At 35.0% G+C, this 22,891-nt stretch overlaps 1 protein-coding gene across 25 annotated transcripts in view; it reads right to left on the reverse strand.

Annotated features, from left to right (window-relative positions):
- Positions 1–22,891, reverse strand: part of ANK3 (ankyrin 3) — a 473,720-nt gene that overhangs the window by 43,925 nt on the left and 406,904 nt on the right. For all 25 annotated transcript variants that reach the window (XM_033130276.1, XM_033130259.1, XM_033130260.1 and 22 more), the window contains 6 exons: positions 21,019–21,173; positions 4,795–5,006; positions 3,310–3,517; positions 2,101–2,197; positions 1,260–1,488; positions 495–620 (listed from right to left, as the gene is read on the reverse strand). In XM_033130276.1, the coding sequence (XP_032986167.1) occupies positions 495–620; positions 1,260–1,488; positions 2,101–2,197; positions 3,310–3,517; positions 4,795–5,006; positions 21,019–21,173 (1,027 nt within the window). The remainder of the gene's footprint in view (positions 1–494; positions 621–1,259; positions 1,489–2,100; positions 2,198–3,309; positions 3,518–4,794; positions 5,007–21,018; positions 21,174–22,891) is intronic.

A 22,891-nucleotide genomic window follows, 5' to 3' on the forward strand; every position in this document is an offset into this window, starting at 1 on the left:
TTCTTCCTGTCTAACAATTTCTTTTTTCTCAAAGCCTCAGTTTTAGCAACACTAATAATAGCAAATAATAATGATAGTAAATCATTGTCATGTGTCTTTCTGTTCTCTGAGGAAGAAGCTGGTCTCTCCAGAATGTCCCTGGGTTACATCAGAAATGAAACTTAAATACTGAATTTCGATTTCATCCACTATATGATTACTGAGCATTAACCAGATAAGGATGCATATTATTATTCTAGATTGGTCTTACGAACATTTGTTTAAACATAAATGAGTAGCTCTTTAAATGGTAAAGACTCCTTTAACTAATTAAAAAGATTTCCTGGTTGGAAAGTACACTCAGGTAGAACTAGGGCAAAATCTGACCTTGTTCCTATGAATTCAAGTTGGGTAGGATATTTCAAAGTGAATAAATCATTAATTCATCTTTTAATTCTCTAGGAGCATTTTTTTTTTTTTTTTAAATCACAAAGTCTCTGTTGAAGACGATTTACCTTGATGGAAAATGGCAGTCTATTTTCTTTGAAAGCATAAAAGTTAAAAACAAGTTGCTGTCCTCCTTTCGTAAGTGGGGCCAGATTTCCATAGCAATCAACATAAATAGGTTTTCCTTCCAGAACCTTTTAGAGAAAAAGAAATACGTATTTAATGTTAACTTTAGTTGAAAGAATTTTGAGATTTTAAGTTTTATAACATTAAAAGAATGACATGTTCCTGTGCCACATTTGTCTTCTTATTAGGAAATTACTTCTAGGGTTCTATTTGCCACAAAAATAACTACTGGCTCACAATTCAATAATCGTAATTGGAAACTGTCATGGACATGCACAAGACAGAATTATATATTTTTATTCTGGCAATTTTAAACATGTTTAAGAAAGGGTCTGATATCAATCACTTACTCAGCTAGACTCTGAAAGGTTCCCTTCCCCCCAACTCTTAGATACTTATCTAAAGGCTGGGTTTGAGAAAGGAAAATCATAGTAATGTGTATAGACAGTGACCATGAAAATAAGATAACTCAAGTAGCTACAGGAAACTGGAGACCATGACTTAGAGTCATTAGTACTACCTTTTAACCCACTAAGATCACCTCAAAAACACTTAAAATAATTTGAGAATGAATTTATATAAAAAATTTTAGACAAAAACTAAAATCAATAATGTAATTGACATTTATAGTGAGTGCTATTATGGTCTCAAAATAAAACCCCATATCTGAGGGATAGAATTGAGTGAACTTGTTCTGAATAAGGTACCTCAATATCTTTGCTTCTTGCAACTTCCTCAAAATTCTCTTGCTGCTCTAAAGTTTTGTCCACTTTGTCATCTGTCATGCAGAAACATCGCAGGGAGGATTCTACAGGATCATTCATTTTGGCAAAAACAACAAACTTGGCCATATATGGAACACATATTAATTCTCTGTACAGTTGCGTAGCTAACCCCACAGTTTCTAAAACTTGATGGCAGTCTGCAAGCCAAAATCTGATAAAAACAAAACCAAAACAAAACCAAAACCAAACATATAAGTACGAAAAAGAAGGGATTTAAATGCCATATCTTAAAAAATTTCGCCATTAAAAACATTAGAGTATAAAGGGAACTAAACCAAAACATTGACTTGTTCATTTAAATAAACAGTAAGGATGTTTACTCTGTTTATCAAACACAGAAAATTCTACGTATATTATTTGTTGTAATTTTGCTAAGAAAATGCTAAGGATTTTCTCTTATTCCCATAAAATTCTTGTTAACCCTCTTACACATACCCGTGAGAAGCTTTTTTCTATTCCTGCTTAAGAGTTTTTAATTATTTTACCATTGGAAGGAGCAGTAATTTTATGGGAGAAAAATCCTACTAGTGTTTATGAATTATTTGCTAAGAATTAGTTGCTAGTGGAAGAATCAATTTTAGCACCTTATAGTTTCCTGTAAGAACTGGGTAAAACAACTTATCCCAGTGAATTTTAAATTTCTGAGTTAGATCCAACGTCACCATCAAAATTACCAAACTAGTACTGAGCACAACACTTTTTACTCTCCAAAAGGTAATACAACTCATTCCTTAGTGCTTTCGGGAATCCTTTATTTCCATACCTGGCTGAAACATTGGTTGTAAAAGAGACACAATCCTTTATAAATGTCAAAGGTGTAGTCCCTGTGATGTCTTCCCACTGAGCAGGTGAGGTGCCTCCTGCGAGAACAACAGCAGGTAATGTTGACTTTAACATTTGCAGTACCGTCCTATTCTTCCCACAAAGCCAGTAACTCGCAAAACTTCAACACTTTAAATAATGACATGTACTGAAGGCAGTTTTCCTCTCTGCTCTCCTTTTATTTTTACCAGCGTATAGTGATCTCCTTGTAAGATATTATTAGATTAAAATAAATTACTTTTCTGTTTGTCTGGCTACCTATGAATGGCTTAAAATTGGGGTAACCACAACTTGTAAGTGTATTTTAGAAGTGCAATTTGTAAGTGGAAAGATTTGTTGTCTTAGACAATATAATGCTTTTGCTTTTTAATTTTTAAAAAGGCAAGCTCAAGAAAGCTAGGAAGCAGCTCATTTGTACTGCCTGAACCCCTCAAATGTTCCAGCAAAAAAGGGGGAATCAGACATTAAAATTACTCTTAAAAACAAAACAAAAAAACCCCAACCTATCTTAATCTTGGACTTTCAGTTAAAAAATATATATATATTAGGTTGAATAATGAATTGAGCTCTGGATTCCAGGTGTTTATCACAAAATGTGTTCTCCTAAGCCTTGCATATTTAGTCTATTAGATTACATCCATTACTAACAAGTGTCACCCCAATAAATTTAAAAAAAAAAGAAAAAGATTACATCCATTAACAGAGTAGGGGAGAAGAAGCATTTACTCTGCTCTTTCCTACGCCCAGTGCTCTGTGGGAGCTTTGTTTTCCACAATGTCCATCCAATTTCCTGTAGTCTAAAGGGTGTGGTTGGGTCCACCACCTCTGTCTAAGTCACTGAGAGATTACCTAGATGCTCCAGCAGATTCAATAATACCTCAAAAACTTTAAAAGGGTGCTATTATTAATTGTAAAACTAACAGCGAGAAAATGATATTACTGAATTTTCAATGAGACATGATTATCGACATCTTAAAGCAGCGATGACAAGGATAAAAGGAATGAGGTAGGTGATGGACAAGTAAAAATGTTTCACTCTTTCTTTTTCTACTCATAAAGTTGGCATGCATGTTTCAAAGGCTTCATATCTCTGTACAGAATTACTGCAAATGCTAGCGTCAATAGAAAGTACAGCAACAACTTAACCAACCTGTAATGCTACAGAGAAGGCGCAGATTGGGTGTCGTGTCCCCCTTGTACCCATTGGATACGCCTTCTCCTGAGGGTGGGGGCACAGGAATGGTCATCGTGATAGGTTTATGGAATTTCCTTCTTCTTGGTTCCACAGTGACAATTGGGCTAAACGTGGCTTTGTTTCCAAGGATCTTTTTCACAATTTCATCTGGAACAGGCTGAGCCTAGAGAAGAGAAAGGACCTTACATGAAAGTGGACAGTTTCCTCTCATCAGAAAGTTGACTTTTTTTGAAAGTTGACTTTTTAAGTGATGAGGAAAAAAACCAAAACCACACAACCAAAAAGATGTCTTTCTCCTTCATCCTTTCTCACCATTGCAGGAAGGTGTTAAACAAACAAAACCCCCAAACAACCTAACACTGTAGCAGGAACCAGTCAGCCTGAGTATTTTCGCAATGGAACACAGACAGTACGGGCTTGTGTGCAAAAGAGGGAATCAAATCTCACAGCAGTCTTAATCTAATCCAAAGTAACGGACAACAAATACTGAGTCCAATAGATGTTAAACCTATGCAGGACATTCAGTAAAACAATACAAAGGCAACTTGTACCCATGTAAAAATTGAGGTTTTCAGAGTTAAGTGACAAAAAGGCACTCATGATTTCAGTTCTAGCCTAGAAAGCCCAACTTCTTCCTTTTGGTGTCTGTTTGCTTTTTGGTAAAATATTCAATATGGGAGACAGTTGAAGGGAACTTCATTCCACTAAAACGTAAGGTGGTCTCTTTAGCTCCGAGTATTTACCGAAGGCCTTTTCAGGATTTAGAGTCGACTCTAAAAAATCCAACTCCTTGGGCATGAGAAGCCAGCCTCACAAAAAGAACATGAACTTTCAGGGAAATTATTAATTACTATATTTATTAACAACAGAAATTAAGTTATTTCAGGTTATTTTCCTTATTCAATAAGAAAAAAGTACTGGTTAAGCACTGGTTCAGTCTAACTGAAATGAACAAATACAGGAAAGACCCTTGCCAAGATTTTCAGTCAGCTTTCCAAACCAAAACAAATTCCAACTGGTTTGGATAAAACCCAGCATTTACGAGTTACTTAAACCAAAATTTCTTGCAAGCTTCACTATTACTAATTTTTATGAAGTGGCATATTATAAACCAAATCAAATATGGGTTGTTGCTTTAATGGTATATTTATTCTTTGGTGCTTCTATTTGGCTCCACATACTGAGACCAAAAAACCTATGGTTAAAAAAAAAAAATCTTTCATCAGAAACCAGGTGATACTTTGACAGAGAAAAACCCTAAAAAACATACCTTTTTAAAATACTCACGGAGCTAACTTTTTAACTAATGCTTTTCACTTGAAATAGGTTACTGGTTCCCAAACTGGCCTAATGCTTTGATTAGCAATATCATTGAGTCACGACTATAGTTCCTGGAGCTCTCTGCATGTACCAAGGAAAACAACTGTTTGTGAACATTACCTGGAGGCCCACTCGGATTCTTTTGGTTAAAGCACCCTCTGGGAAAGACGCTTGGACGAGGGGTACAGTGGTGCTGCTCAGAATTCCACCTTCGGGACCAATCTGGTTGCTTTCCTGCTTAATCCGGGAAACCACTGCAAAATACTGGGGGAAATCCTTAGTGACAATCCTGCAGATCCGCTTCTTCCCTAACTCTTCTGGGCTATCGAGTTCTGAAAAGACAGATGAATGAAAAAGGCGTGAGAATAAGCCTGTTTGCACAATACCTTCAGATAAACCGATGTGTAATTTTGATAGCTAAAATGATTTATATTCAGTAGTCTAAGCAGAGTTTTTATGATAAGTAGAAAACTACAGTGACCTTAAAATAACATCAAGCTTTGCAAAACTATTATAAGATATTCACACATAGTATTGTACAAAAATGTTTCTACTGAACAGGAACAAACATCTTCAAAATCTGGCATTTTACCATAGGGACAAATTTCTACTCTTCAAGAAGGGATACTCCATTCTGTGATTATTTATAATAATTTTCCCTTAAGCAGCCGAAAATAGGAATGAGTCAGAAAAAAGTAGGGTTCCACAATAAAGTGAATAAGGACTTCCATGTTCTGAAAGTCTCTACAACTTTATTTGAAAACGTCTTTAAAATATTTTTAAATTACCCAAATGATTAGCAACATCATCACCAATTTCTGTCTCCCACCAATGGCCCTCCTATGTCAAACTCAACCTATTTACAAATGGACACATCTTCTTCCATTCTGTCTACCTTCAAACCTAGTTCTCCTGCAGTCCTAACTCTTGCAAAGGGTTTACAGTTGGTTCAGTTCTCTTGTTTAATACCTGTGACTCACTTTCCGTTATACGTCACTTCTAAAGGTCAAGGTCCAGTTGATTCTATGTGTTTTGGAAATAGCTTCTTCTCCTGCCACCTCCTGTTCAGGCCCTGCTTTGGCTGCCTAGGTTGCTGAGACCACTTCCTTACCATCTCCCTGCCACTCACCTCCCCTGACTCTGGCCCATCCGCTATCGTGCGGCCAGATGCATCTCCTACCTATCAAAAGCCAGATTTTATGCAGCAAGTTGATAGGTTTAATCGAAATAAATGATTTTAAAAACTATATGAAATAATATTTGAGACTAGCCAAGAGTATTCTAGAAAAGTAGATTTGTGAGTGGGAATTTATGATTTAAAAACTTACCTACAAGTATCATAATAAAACAGTTATATAGAGAGACATATAGGAATACACAACATAATAGACAAATAGGTCAAGGGGACAAGAATAGAGAATCAAGAAATAGATTCAAATTTCTATATGTGTACACAGGCATATATGTAAGTCCATATCTATCTACTTATATATTATATATTTAAATGAATATTTTTAAATCAAAGTCATATTTAAACTTCAAATCAGTTTATTTAAAAGGTAGTGTTGACATAATTCAAAATCTATTTGGAAGAACAAAGCTAAATCACTACATATGATCATATGTAAATAAAAATTCCAGCTGGACAAAAGACTTAACTACTTTAAAAAATTAAAATATTACAAAAAAAAAAAAATCAGAAGAACATATTTTAGCCTTGGTTAGGAGAAACTTTCCTATACAAAACGGAAAAGCCAGAAGCCTAAAAGGAAGTTTTGACTACATAAAAATATAAAGCTTTCTATGATAAAAATAGTAAAGACAAATAGTAAAGACAAAAGGTAGACTGGGAAAGATAATAAGCCACACACACTACAAATGAAGGATTAACATGCTCAATACTAATGGCACCTACAAGTTGATAAGATGAGAAAGGCAAGAGAAAATGGCAAAATCTTACAATCAGGCAATTCACAGAAGCTGAAAATGTCAATAAACATATCTTAAAATGTTCAGACTTGATAATTTACATGGAAATACCAATTAAACCAAGATACCATTTCCCTGCACACCTGCTTCTTGGTAAGATTAAAGACTGATAACATCTTGTCCAGAGAAAATTTTGGGAAAACAGGTATTTTCACTCATTACAGGTGGGGTATAAATGACAACAATCTTTTGACAATGTCATTGGGCATCCTCTATTCAAAATGAAAATGTGCCTGTCTTGGAACCCAGCCATCCCATTTTCTCACATCTTTCTTGCAAGCACATGCAAAGCAGCATTGTTTATAATGACTAAAGCCTGAAAGAGCCCACACGCCCACCAATAAGGCAACGCTTAGATTAAAAGTCACGGTTCATCCACACTCTATACAAGTCTAAGGCTAGTAAATAGAATGATTCAGAGTCATTCATTTACCAAGTATTTACTGAGGACCCACTATGTGCAGGCACTAGTCTAGTCACTGCAGATGTAGTAGAGAGCAAACCAAAGTCACTGCATACATAGAGATTACCTTCTCATGGGGGAAGGGCACCATTAAAAAAACATGAAGAAAAAAATAAACTGAGGGGAGGAAATAGAACATGACCAGGGAGGGGGGATAGGGAGGATAAGTTATTATTTATATGGATGATCAGGAAATACCTCTCTGAGGAGGTAACAGAGGAGAGATTTGAGGGAAGGTGGGAGCCAGGCAGGTAGTGACTGAAAAATATATATATACAGTGAAGACAGAAGCAAGATATAGAGCAATATGCATAGTATGATTCTTTTTAGGAAAAAAACATAATCTGCATATTTGTATGTTCTTACAAGAGAAATTTGTATAAGAAACATTCTAAGCCATTAGCACTGGTTACTTTAGCAGGATGGGAAACAGAGGAGATGGTGAAACCTTTGGGTTTTACTGGAGTGGTTTTACTTGTTACCAAATAAAAGGAAAACTCCCAAGCTTCAGGGAGGGCGGTTGGTTTTGTTTTTGTTGTTTGCTACTCACATAAGCCTCTCTTCATACCTCTGATACATACAGCACGTCCTACCATCCCTGAACTATGAACATGTCTGCCTCCTTTATTAGATACATAGGCTGAGATCATGGCTTATTCCAAATAGAAATTTGTAGAGTGGTAAGATGAATGGTTAGGTAAATGGAGCAGTGACATCTTCTCATTTTACAGATTACCCACCACACTCTGAGATGGGAGCACCAAATTAATTGTGAGCACCAAATTAATTATCAACTAGGAGAGAAATTGGGTTCAATCCAGATTAAAAGTGAAACTGGCATTTTGGTCCTTTTTGTTTACTAACCATCTCCTTCCTCTCTGTTCTGTCCAAACTTAAATACTGAGTCCCTAATGAAAGAAAAATAAAACAAAGGTAAAGAATACAAAAGAAAATTAGTATAAAAAAACAGGAAAGAATCAAACAGTTTTTTTGCTCGAGAAAATACACTGGGAAAGTTTTCACCTGTTCAGGAATTGACAGAAAATACAAGACTTCCATACAGAGCAGATATATTTCCCTTTTCATGGTATGGCTTATTTTGAAAGTCTAAATTCTCAGACTTCATACCTCATGCTGCAAACGAGAAAGTTCAGGTAATTTGGTTAAATTGCTGCATAGTGCACCATCATCAGCTAAATAGATATATATATATTTTACTTTCCACCTCAAGCTTGTGATTATATTCCCCTTTAGAAATGGCTTAGGACTCCACAGAGTACAAGCAATTTAAGAAGACTGACATGAAATTACATCCTTCAAACAAGACAGACTTCCTAACTGCATGTAACAAGTTATGCATCCTGTGAATATGAAGTTTACTCAAGATCAATCTGGACCTGCAAGGGGGACTGAGGCACCTTTTGGGGACCTGTGGTAATAATATGCACTTCTGAGCTGTTTGTGTGTAAGTATTGTTGGAATGTGTACATGCATTTGTGAGGAGTTAAGGCCAAGACAGCTGTATCACCCCTGGAAACTAATAGCAATGGCTTGGGAAGAACTGCCATTTTGTGTAGTGGAGGCAGCCTGGCCTCGCTTATGTTGTATGACCTTTGATAAAGCATTAAAGTCACCCCAAATATAAAGTGAGCGTGTATATCTCACATGTTGCAGATGAGGGGTAAATGGAGAAGCTCAGATTTCTAACTCCACACTCAACTTCTGAGCATCTTTTAGGATTTGCCAGTGGGTCAGGGACCCTCTGTGTTGTACTCTATTTTAAAGCCTTTAGCAATTCCTCTGTCATTATTAAAACTTATTGACCTTCCCTGCGTATTTTAATAGGTATTTTAAAGATATGCCTCAACCCAAAGGAAGAACCAATGTGGGCATTTTAGACATTCGAGTTCCATGCACCATTCTTTAAATAGAATCATACACTCATTCCCTTCTTGAATTACTCAGATTCCCAGGACTCGGCACGATGAAATGATATCTTCCCTTAGCTAGGTTATGTTCTCTTTATAGGTATACTCAAAATATTTTTAAAGTATTTTTTCCTGAGGATGAAAGTCAATAGAAATGTAAAAATTATTTTAAAAATCATTTAAATAGCGGTTTATAAAAAGAAGCATAGTATCTTCAAGAGCTACCGTTGAAGGTTAGGCTGCTATGACTAAGATATCTGAATAAGTAGGAAAATAAATGATGTGAATAGTAAGTGAGGAGGTAAATAGATGTGAGGAGGTAAGAGGAGGGGAAAAACAGTAGTCACTACAGGATTGTTATGACGTGAAAATCTATCATAAGATCTTATTGGCCTCAATATTACAGAGGTGAAATAAATTACGATGTATTTGTACTATGGAATATTGTGCAGTGGGGTAGACATGATTTCACTTATATGTGAAACCTAAAATGCAAAATAAACTAACAAACAAAACAGAAACGAACACACAGATTACAGACAACAAAATGATGGTTGCCAGATGGGAGGGGGTTGAGGGAATTGGTGAAAAGGAGGGAGGGATTAAGAAGCACAAATTGCCAGTTATAAAAATAGTAATGGGGTATGTAAAGTACAGCATAGGGAATAGAGTCAATAACATTGTAGTAACTACGCATAGTGTCAGATGGGTACTAGACTTGTTGGGGTGATCACCTTGTAAGTTATATAAATGTCTAATCACTGTGTTGTACACCTGAAACTAATATAACATTTTGTCAACTGTAACTGTAAAAGAAAAGAATGGGGTAGAAGTATATGTTGTAATATGTAAATCTTTAAGGTATTTTAAATGAAAACGTCACAAAAAATATACAACTGACTAATCATATCTTTACATATCTATCATGAAGTCACATAATTTATATAAAAATTAGGGGAAGGGAAAAGAGAAGAGGAAATTTATAATACATAATTTAACGAATGTATACGCACTTGTTATTACGTGGGTAACAATGCTACCAATACTACTACTGAAAAATAAATATAATAATATAATACCGGGGGCGCCAAAAAAATGTATACACATGACTCGTATTCATCTTTATCAGTATATATTGAGTATTACATTTTTAATACAGTATTTTCCTTTCTTAAAATGTGTATATATATTTTAGCACCTTTTGTATATACAAATAAAACAAATAATACCACAGACTACTAGTGTTTTAACATAGATTTCAACTCAAGCACATTTTTTCCTCTATTTCTTGCTTTAAAAAAAGGAAATTGAAATACAATAGTGCAATGACTGAATGTTAGCTGAATATTTGAAAACAGGTAATAAAGACCCAGCTGACTAAAAGTTGCAAGAGGCAACGAAAAGAGTCTCAACACTCAGCTACTGTGAAGCCCTGACTTGTGGCCACATTACCTGGCATCATGAGCACCTTACCACAAGACATTATACTTATAATTTTGATAAATCATTAATGTGTATTAAAATTTGATTTTCTTTCCATAAAATGCACAACAACCACAGTTAAATCCCATCATTAAATGTTGTTTGACATTGAGACCTGGCACATTGTACGTGTTCAATTAGTGTCCACGGAACAAAGAAATCAATTGGGAATTAATGAGACTCACTTTTCCTACCAAATAACTGCAATAGTGCTTTATAGCTTGCTCTAAAATGTATGTAGTAGCAGAGAATGGTTATTGTTGATTCATTTAATTCTTTTTAAATTAAAAATAATTCTTCATGACAGTGGCTCTAGTCTTCCTGTTTTTTAAAACCACAGTAGAAATTAATGGATGTTTACCTGAACTGAATGAAAAACTTGTTAGAATATAAAGCTCTTCTGAAAGTCCTGTGTTGCAAACTAACAAGGTATATAGCAGTCCCCCCTTATCCATGGGGGATACGCTCCAAGCCCCTCAATGGATGCCTGAAAACCAGGGGTAGTACTGAACTCTATACATACCATGTTTTTTCCTTATCATATACATACCCATGATAAAGTTAATTAAAAAATTCGGCACAGTAAGAGATGAACAACAATAGCTAATAATAAAATAGAACAATTAATAAGATAGAGTAATAAAAGTTATATAAATGTGGTCTCTCTCTCTCTCTCTCTCTAGCTGACCTGATAACCAAGACTGCTACTAAGTGACGAGGGGTGGACAGTATGTACAGTGTGGATACACTGGACAAAGGGATGATTCACGGCCTGGGTGGGACAGCATAAGATTTCATCATGCCCCTCAGAATGGCACGCAATTTAAAACTTAAGAATTATTTTTGGAATTTCCCACTTAATATTTTCACATCGCAGTGGACAGCAGGTAATTGAAACCATGGAAAGTGGTGGGGGACTACTCTATCAGGAATCGCAGATTTCCAGGCAAATATTAATCAACTCTGATAATGTAAAAATGAACAATGCCAATGTTCCTCCCAAGATGGAATATATGTATTTAGATTTAAAAATGGTCTATTACTTAAGCCAGAGTGCTGGAAAATACTGCCAAGACTCTTTGCTTCCACCCTTTATATACAGAGATAAACCCAAGAAAATAATCTGCAGCACAAATGTGATGCTGTATCACATACGTACCCAGAGAACCCTCTGTATATACAAATAGCTCCCAGTGCAGGGTGTCACAAACTGGCCAGATTGTAAGCAATACTAGTGCTACATAGAAAAAGCATAGATTCCTATCCTTCTGTGGTGGAGATTCTGACTTGGTAGGCCAGAGGTGGAACCTAAACACCTGCTTTTCCCATTCAATTCAGGTGACTTTATGACCTGACCTATTTGGGAAGGTCACAATAGATTCTCACGAGGTACCTGTCCTTACAAAGTGAGACCCCAAATGACTAAAAACATGACAACCGCGTGCTATGAGAACCGACCCAAGAATAGCACAGTATGAGAAGAGGAGCTTATGGGGCAATAATAAATATCCATTACTTTCACGTGGTTTTATTTTTTAAAAGGCTATCTGTAGCTACAGAATTAAAGGAGAAAAGGGCATGAAATTTAAGATCTCTACCTTTCAAGGTGATTCATAATGCCAAAGAACATGAAAGGACCCTAGAATCCACCTCTCTCACTGTCTCTTTTTAATCTGTTAATAGTAAAGTTTTTACTAAAAATTGATTAAAGGGAAAAGAGAGGTGAGTTCTGTAATAGGCAGTTTGGGCCAGGAGGAAGGTTAAAATTTATGCTTCCTGAATGTCTACACACTGGTAGGTCAATTACCTAGTTGAGCCACACAGCATTATGGTACAGTAGGTGTCTAAAGTTCCGAGAGGTTGAGTGACTTGCCCAAATTTACTTCACTGGTCTGCTTTGGAGCTAAGATTAGAACCTAGGTCTCAGAACAGGGTCGGGGAGAAGGGATGAAGTCACAGCAACTTGGACTTCACGGACTATTTAACACAATGTCTACAGGCTACTTGGCACATGAGTGGTGGTTAATAAATGGATGAGTAATGAATAGATTTGCAAATACCCTGGTCCAAAAGGTGACAATGGGACTTCTTCCTGGGCCACTCAGAGCAGAAAGCCCTGATTACAAGAAGTAGAAACTAATGTTCTACAGTTTTCTTGCCTCTGATTAATGATAATTTTCTTAAACACCTTATAACTCATTTAGTTCCTTTATTTGCAAAAGGTGGGACAGCAGTCTTTGTAAATGAGATTTTCCGACAGAAAATCCGTCATAAAGTGACTTGAAAATACGAATGGTTATGGAGATCAAATACAATGAAGCATAAATAAGAGAATTGAAATCATGTTCCCACTAAATGAGTAACTCTGGAAGCTCTCAAATGATCATCCTGATTGGTTTTGCCTCACTTTTACATGCAAATGATTAAATGTCTCGATAACTTGGTCAAATGGTACCATGATTCTCTTTCCTATATCAAATTTGTTTTCTGAAGGCTATTTGTGACCTGATAAGGTCTGAGTGTTAGTAGTCTGTAGAAGAACACAACCTCAATTTCACAAAAGATGAATTCTATATCTAAGATTTAATTTCTGGTCAGGTGAATGTTTGGCTCAGCTTACTTATCTAAGAATAGAGTATTTGCTATTGAAGCATAGAGGAAAAGCATGGAGCATTAGAATGTTAGAATTTGAAAGAGCAAGCTAGCTAGTATGGGTCTGTGGAAAGCCACTAGAAACAGGTGCCTTGGGTTCAAATCCAGCTCCCCAACCCGTGAGCTTGGACCTTGTACAAGTTTTGCAACCCTGAGTCCTGCGTTTCTTGTCTATTAACATCAGGATAAGAAAAGATTCCTCTGGGGGGATATAATAGATAAATGACAGAAAACCACAAGCACAGTTCTGTTCACATAATAACTTAGCTTACATATTCTTTCCAAGATCTCACAGCTTTAGAGTAGAGGAAAGGCAGAGAGATAGTCTCTGGCAGTTCTAAGGTTGGGTTTTTCTTTTTTTTAATTATCACACTACATCTGTTTTACCCTACAGTATGTAAATTTGCATTGCTATCATTTTAATTTCATTCCATTTTTAAAGGAAAATTTCACCAGTTACAGAAAATTAAATATCAGATAAATTGGGAGAAATGAAGGAAATGAAAGATAAATCTATAATATTCAACTCTAGCTGTAGAATGTGGAACAAAGAGCACTTGTAATATATTCACTGAAATATTTCATAAAATTATAGACACTCATTTCTTTGGAATTAAAATTCAGCTCCATCCTGAATATGCAACTTTTGTAACAAGCCCACCCAGGATGTTACAGGAAAAGAAAACCCTTCAAATAATACAACTTGATCCTTATCCCTCAATGTAAACATAACAGGAAACTTTTCAATTTTTGCAATTTCTACTTTAAAATAATTTTAGATTCATGAAAAGTTGTAAGGACAGTAAAGAGAGGTCTCATAGACCTCTACAAGTTTAGTAAATTAACTCACATTCTTATTCACTTCTGAAATCTACTTTATGTCTGTATGGATCAGCATTAATTTGCACAATTCATTATGTGCTAAGGATGCACAACGTCTGGAAATGATATACCTGTTTGTTTCTTCCTCCAGTTTTAGCAATCCATATAATTTCTGACAATCATATATCTTAAAGTTATTTTTATTAGGTTAGTGCAAAAATAATTCTGGTTTAAAAGGTTAAAAACAATTGCAAAAACCTCAATTACTTTTCCACCAACCTAACAGAAAACTAATATTTAATCATTATGTACCCTTTTCCTGCCCCCTAGACCTCCTTGCCCTATTTGGTTGTGGCATCCCTTCCTTTACAAAGTTGCTTTCTCTCTTGGGTCTGGGTCTCTGAATAACTGAGGAAAGGTGTCACCAAAACTGGGGGCATATGACTGGATATAAATCATTCATTTCTCCATTCATTTAACAAATTATGATGAAGTGACAACACTGTGCCAAGAGCTGTTCTATGCAGAGTATAATGGCTGTCAACATGTCAGCACCAGTCCCTGCCCTCATGGACTTACGGCCCACCAAGGAAAGATACTAAAGTTCAGAAGACAGGCTAGGCGATGTGGACATATTTACCAGGTGGATCTAACTTAGTTTGGAGTTTAGAGAAGCCTTCCTGGAAAAGAAGAGTGAGGCAAGGATGTGAACGTAAGTTAGTATTATGCCATGGTTCGTTTAAATTTTTGGCTGTTTTTTGGGTTTTTTTTGCACCCCAACTACAATCCTAATTTAAATTCAGTTCTAAATTTTTCCTCCAGAATTTTTCAAAATTGTGAATAGATTTCTCCAACAGATGGTGCTGTGTACAACAGAAAGTTACATATTTCACTTTCTGGTGCTCAACTACTTCGACAATCTAACAGGACACTTTAGGATTACTATTTGTCTCACGGCTGATAAATTAAAAACAAGTAAGTTCAATTGAAATGAACCAAAGCAGCAATATTTAACTGAGAAGTCTGTTTCTAAAATATTGTTGGTATAGTTAGATAATAAGTTATGGAAAATTTATTTTCTGTTACATAATATTGTATGTACCAACTGTCCTTTCCTGCTTCAATTTCTGAAATAGTGTAAGTATTTGATGTAAAATGTATTATCTTAAAATCTCATTTGCTCTCATCTGAAAGTTTAGCCGTAACAATAAGTGACAAAATATTTTCCTAGCATTATAACAGTGTTTGGAGAACTTCAGCAACATTTTGTTCCAATACAGTGATTGGGATCTTAAAATCATAGCATAATTGATATATCCTCAAAGTAGACTTGTGATACTTAGTTAGCAATGATTTTTGATTTTAAAACAGAATAGATGTGTAAAATAAAGTCTGCACACTGTCCAGAGCAGTGCTCTCTATAAGAAATATAATGATTGCCACATATGTAATTTTAAATTTTCTTATAGCCGCACTGAAAAATAAAAAAGTATTGGTGAAATGAATTTTAACAATATGTTACATTTAGACCAGTATATCCAAAATATTACCATTCCAACATGTAACTAATGTAAAAGTTATTATAGATATATGTATATATATGTGTATATAAATATGTGTATACACATATATATATATTTATTTATGTATTTTGGGGGAGGTACTAACTTCATATATCTGGTATATTTTGCATTTGCAGGACATCTCAATTTGTACAAGCCCAAGTCCAAGTGCTCTATAGCCATATGGAGCTCATGGCTACTGTACTGAACAGCGCAGGATTAGCGCATGCCTCAGTCTCTTCAATTTTTAAGTTGAGACCTTTAAGAAGGAAGGATTCTTCTACCAATAAATACTCCCAGGTCCAGTATAACTGCAAACTACAAAACACCCCTTGGGTCTGACTTTGGAGGCACAAATTAAACATGTTTAATTGAACTTTGTGAGTTTAATTGAAGTAACGTTTTAATTAATCTTACAAAATGGATTCGATTTGGTACACTTGAAAGATGATGTTTTTGGGGGGAGCAGAATGAATATTTTCTGTTTTGCGGTATCTTTATCTCTGTTGCGAAAATGTGAATCGATGAGTGCTGGAACAAGACCTATGACTGCTGCCAAAGAGAAACGTTGCTCCTGCCACATGATACCTTAGTGGTAACAGCAGATTCTTCACACCCAGACCAACTGTCCTCTGTGTCATTCTAGCCTCTTACTCCAATTGAGCTTTGCTGACACACCTGCTCCTCTAGCATATCCACTGATGTTCTTGTCTCTGGGCTTGTAGCTAACAGAAATAATTCTTAATTCCACCTTATTTTGCAATCACAATTTTTCCTGAACACATACCATATCCTTTTGAGTCATACACGTACTTAGAGCGGTACCTGATTAGTAATGGAAAATTTACATAGCCACTGACATTTATGTAACATTTTTGTCCACACAAAGAACTTTCATAGGCATCCTTCATTTGAGAACATACAGAGGCAAAGGAGTACTGGAGAAAACCAATTAGATCTAGAATCAGAAGTCCAGATTTTGGAACACTAGATCTGTCTATTTACTATTTCCTGGGTGATGACGGGGTGAGTGTCACCATCGTCACCTGTGACCAGGGCTTCCACTAGCACTGATAGTCTTTTGTGTGATTTGGAAAAGGGTGCCCAGTTAAACGGACACAGCCCTGTAGGTACATGGCTTGGATATTAGACAGTAGCATTGAGAAAATTAGATAAGAGTGCCCTTTTGCTTTGTAGGCCAGTGTGAGAGCATATGGCTTGGCAAGTGGAAGAGGCAAGATTTCAGCCCCCACTTCCCCACTTGCTCTCCTGCACAACTCTACATGGCTGCCAACATTGACCGAGTGGTTCTCATGTATCAGACATTGTGCTAAGAACTTTGCATATATTAGCTCATCTGTTCCCCATTAGTTCCCTATGAGGTATACTCACTTTATAAATTTAAATTAAAGTTCACAGAGACTGATTGGTTAGGGTCAAACAGCTAGTAAATGGTGGAGCCAGGTTGGGAATTCTGGTCTATGCGATGTCCATAGCTCATGCTCCTAAATACCTGACCACATTACACTGGGCAAATTATCCTCCTCCTTGAACTTGTCTTTCCCTGGAGTTATTCTAACTATTAACTTTGATTGTGCACATGGAAAATCTTTGCAAGTTTTTACATACTATAGAACCATAATCTAATCCTTACAATGCAATTGTGTTGTTTAGTAAAAATCGATGATCAAAATATTGGCTAAGATGATTTTTAAATACTTGTGCTTTAAGTTGCAGAGAAGAGACTGCAACAGGATTGGTTATGAAAGTGGTAAATACATGAGCTATAAAGTAGCACATAGAATTTATTAGTGAAAAAGAGAATTAAAAAGAAGACAATTACAATGACAGATATTATCAAGGGTCACTTGCCATAGATGACAGATTAGACTTAGTTGTTAACAACTGGGGAAAATTAATAGGCTAAATAAAATAACAATGATTTATTTCTCGTTTTCTTTAAGGAAATCTTGAGTGATCTGGTCACTGGTGTATTTTATGTGCTATTTTCATCCTGCTAATTAACAACTATTCAGAACAAAAAAGGAGGGAAGCAGAGTGGAGAGGGTTGAATGTAACACGAAACCTCCTAAACTGTGCTTGTGCTTCTCTTCCCATGAAAATTTTGACTCATTGGACCTTGCAGGAAATAGAAGGGTTGGTTTTTCTGAGAGACAGACTGATTTTATTTCTGCCCATCTGATTTTAGAGTAGGGATGTTCCAATAAGAATAAAGCGTCTTTGGGAACAGAAGAAGAGTGGAGCTTGGTATGAAATCTGATTAATTGAGCTTCAGTTATAAAAGGTGTGTAGTAGTTCCTTCATTATTATTATTATTTAAAAATTTAATACATGAAAAATACCACTGTGCCTTAAAAATTAGGTCTCATTTTTGCTGCAGTGGCCTTCAGTGCTTGATTCCTTAAACCTAGAAGTATTTATATTTCCTTTTAATTGTCTAAAATGGAACCAAAGTTTATCTGGTCTTTAAAAATGTAGCATAGAAACTCTATCTACTATTTCCAAGATAACACATAGAATCCAGGACGGAAGGCTGTATCATCATTTCTTTAAAACATCTTAGTCTGGCAATGTTTGGGGCATCATTTGTCTAAGCAGAGATATGACTAATTTCTATTTGAAAACTGGTTTGTTCAAAACAAAATGAAAACATATAGGCATGAAATCATGGAGGTCACTCCCATAAATAAACATTACAAATGTTTTTTAAAATTCTACTTCTATCTGATAGGACATACTATGTAATCTATACTCAAAAATGAAGGAGAATATATTACTAGAATGTACAATGTTTTTGCTAAAACTGCAATGTCCAGTGAGATAGCCACTGGCCACATGTGGCTATTTAAAATTAATTAAAAGTAAATTAAAAATTACCTTCCTCAGTTGCACTAGTCACATTTCAATTACTCAAGAGTAATTGTGACATGTGACTGACTAGTGGCTAGTGATGACTAGTGATGTTGGAAAGCACAGCATACATATTTCCAATAGAAGAAAGTTCTATTGAACAGCACTGTCTTAGAATGTTCAATATGCTTCCTAGAAGATTGTTCCTTTCCTCCAAGTAAATGCTCTTCTTTAATATTTTTTCTCCAGAGATTAATGAAGTTTGGGTAGAGGAAATAGACCAATGAGAACTTTGGTCCAGGGCTACATATTATAATGTGGTTCCTCCTTCTGACCACTCACCAGGATTAGATGAGTGCCCAAATCAGCCTTGTGCCTGCTGATTAGAAGCTTACATAATCAAGGTAGCTATCCATTAAAAAGAAGAAAATCCTGTATAGTAGATGTTACATTTTAAAAACTAGTATTCGACGTTAGCATTTAAGAAATCCTGGATACATAAAAATATTCTTTAATTTTATTTTCCTTAAAACAAACAAACAAAAACTATCCTCTATGGAAAACCCATTTCTTGTATACTCTCCATTTTTTATCCTGAATCATCTGTATGCTTTCATTATTTTCAAAATGCTAATTCAATTTATCTTTTTAGGATTTATTCTTTTAAAAACTTTTGATTGTATTTGCTTGTAAATTTCCTTCTAGGAGAATGAGTATATTTCATGCTTTAAAATAAGTTAGGGTAAGAAAAATTAGAAATCTTAATTACGATTGCATGTCCCTATCCATGAGAAATCGTTTGAAATTATGGATGGTATATGATGCAAATGGCAGTATTATGTATGGACATTTAATGGGTACTCATTAAATGTGTAACATTTACAATGACTGTACTTCTGGAGCTTTATATCTAGGTTTGTAGGAATTTTCCGCTTTCGGTTTATTTTCTTCTCCACAAGACACACATTTCTAAAATATGTGGGATATAGTTAAAAGTCTTTGAAAACAGGTAGGACTAGATTTCAATCCTGGTGCTGCTACTTAGTCGGGGTAACCTTAGATAAATTACTTGACTTATCTGAACTTCAGTGCCTTCATGTACTATAAAGTGGGATCAAAACTTCCTACCTATAGTATATGCTTTCATTTTAAATATTCACATATAAAGGCATTTATCAGTGCCTGATGAATGCTAGACATCCAACAATTATTAGTTTCCTCCCTACCTTGCTGTAAAGACATCTTGAAATTCTGGGTTGGCTATGATTAACTATGTCTTACGCAAATAGAAAGTTCTATTTCTATTTCTTTTTTTTTTAATTTATTGGGGTGACAATTGTTAGTAAAATTACATAGATTTGAGGTGTACAATTCTGTATTACGTCATCTATGAATCCCATTGTGTGTTCGCCACCCAGAGTCAGTTCTTCCATCACCATATATTTGATCCCCCTTTATTTCTATTTCTAGGCATGGCATTTTTTCTTCTTCTATGGAATGAGTATAATAGGAACAAGGGCTGTATTTTATAAGTGCATCACAAAATTATTTTTTTCTCAACAACCCTATAAAGTAAGGAAGGAAATCTCCATTTTACAGAAGTAACAGGGGCTCATAGAGATCTAAGAATTTTCCCATGGTCATTCCTCAAACACCCTTGAGTCTGTCTAGCTTCTTTGTCCACATTTTGAAACCAGAAACTGTGCCGAAAGCATTCCAAAAGCCAATGTACTAAACGCTAAAGAGTGAATATTGATGGTATGTGACTTATAGCTCCAATAAAGCTGCTACTTAAAACAACTGCTGACTTTGTAGTGATTACGAAGTCAGTATAAAGCTTAGCTTTATTTTATGGTGAGCTTAGGCTCTAATTGTTTTTTTTTTTTTACATTTTTTAAGGAAAACTCTGCATCAAGCACCTACTTTTAAAACGAGCCTATTGCCAATGTCTACTAAGAAAAACTGCTGATTCTAAGGGTCAGATAGCCTGTAGAAAGGTGTGTATAAAAAAGTGACGGGCTCAGCTATATATCAGTCTTACTAGGTCAAAGAATAAGATACTAAAGCACCAAAGATCCCAATAAATAATATAAAACTTAGTTTTTTAAAAAGAAACTGATTATAGCTCAAGGGAAATTAAAAATTCAGAATACTGAAATAATCGTGGAGAAAACAGATCAAAGAAAGGGTCCGGAAATTATAATTCCAAAAATAAAATGTGAACGTATTTTCTTAAAAATTCTCCGCATACTTTGCATACCTTCCATTATTATTCCACCCCTCTTTACACATTTTTGACTTAGAAAACTTTCTTGGGTTTTGGAAAGATTGATGTATTTGATTAAAGACTGAATGAATCATCAAAATATCTGTACATTAGTAGTATGGGGAAAATGTTGTTAGATTAAATGGAGCTTCATGCCTTAGAAACAGAAAACAGCAATAAATACTCAGGAACCTGATTCCCTGTTTGAAATATAAACGTGTGAAATTCAAGGATTGTTTACTTTAGTCAAGTCATCCCTTTGATTTCTGCCTGCAGACATGTACAGAAACAAGGAGCCGTCATAATTACCTTCATCCATGCCATTAAGTAATTCGGTTACATCTTCATTTTTACTGTCAAATTGATGCTCCTTCCATGTTTCACCATTTTCACTTCGAAGAACAATGAGTTCTCTCTCTTTTCCTCTCATAGACCCAAAATGAGGGATTTCCACTATGACAGGGCTGGAAAAAAATCCACATTATTTTGGTATCAAATTAAATGCATTTATAGTATCATACTTTATAAAATGTTTCACTAACAGAACTCATTTGAAAATCAGAGGTGCCACTAAGGTTGGGAATGATTTCAAAGCTGCAGAATCATTTGCTAATTAAATATTAGAAGCCTGAAAACATGCATCATTCATTCATTCATTCACAAACAACTCTTGAGAGCTTACTATAGGTTAGGCATTTGATTTAATGAGGGGAAAAAATTCAGAACACAAAAAAAGAATTTTGAATCAAGGAATTGAAAATTATAAAAATAGATCATAAGAAAGTTGGTCCATTTTTAAAAACACAATTGGTATATTATACAAAATGCTAATAACTTAAAAGGACACAGTCATTTCTTTAAAAAAGGAATTTTGTAAATTTCCTACGTTGAAGATTACTGATTTTTCCCCTTAGTAAGAAAACAATCAATATAATAATTCACTCCCTTCAACAGTCAGTTTCTATGACTTCCATGGCCTATGCAGTTAAGACAGTTTCTGATTTTTAATTTGTGAAATGGTAGTGGGTAACTTAATCTCCTAGCTCTAGTATAACCTGCGTGGGAATATTTAAATTTTCTGAAAAAGCACTTGTTGGTTTGCAATTGTCATATAATAATCTATTAATTTTTGACAGTGTCCTTTTGCAGAAGAATGTGAAAGAATGGCTGCAAATTGAAGATAGCCAATCAAGCACAGCAATAATTTTGTTAAATTTTAAAGTAGGATAAATGCTAAAAAAGATGAATGAAAGTAAGCAGACCACAATCACACCCAGTTTATGTAGTTGGATTGTGCAGCTTTCTTTTCTGACATTTAGTAGACAGTATCATTATTCTCCTACAGAGGTTGTATGTAACCTCTCCTATATGTTTATGTACATGAGATAACAAAGATACAGGCTTAGATAGGTAAGAGCATAAAAAGGTACAGTAGTTGTAATGATCAAATAACAAACAAAAACATGAATATTTGATTTATTACAAACGTACTCACTTAAAATGGAATGATAAATATGATTATTTTACTTTTGGCAAAATCATTATAATTAATGCAAATTAAGGACATAAAACTTTTTTTTATAATGACTTTACTTTTTGACAGGAAGAAACAAAATCAACTATTTCTAGTAGTGTTAATAATTTCAAGAGTTATTTACGTAGTTTTTAACCACACCTGATAATTAATTTTTTTTTTTTTGAGAACTAGATACAATCTTTGCAGGTTAATGTATCAGATACTGTCTCTGTAAATATTTAAGGAATGTGGCTTTGTGTACGACATTCAACGATATTGGAGAGAAGGTATGAACAAGGTTCTCTGACCAAGGTGAAAGCCAAGCATAACTTTTCATAACAGGTTTCTTCATGCAGACTGCCAAAGCAAATACACCAGTCAAACAGATAAGCAAACAGACAACAAGTACCAACACATTTCAGCTTAAACAAAACAAAACAATTTAATAACTTTAGAATAGGCTATCTGCTACTTGGTTTTCTTTAAATATCCTATATTCCCCATATTTTCAAAATCAGTTTGCTTATTGATCACTTTTCCTTCTCAAAGCCCATGAAGATTACTCAGTACAAGTAAGTACTTTTTAAAAAAATTTAACTCTACACACATACATATACACACACACACACACACACACACACATATGTTGATTCAAAGCCTGCAAAT

The sequence above is a fragment of the Rhinolophus ferrumequinum genome, chromosome 16 (assembly GCF_004115265.2).
Source record: "Rhinolophus ferrumequinum isolate MPI-CBG mRhiFer1 chromosome 16, mRhiFer1_v1.p, whole genome shotgun sequence".
NCBI classification, from domain to species: Eukaryota; Metazoa; Chordata; class Mammalia; order Chiroptera; family Rhinolophidae; genus Rhinolophus; species Rhinolophus ferrumequinum.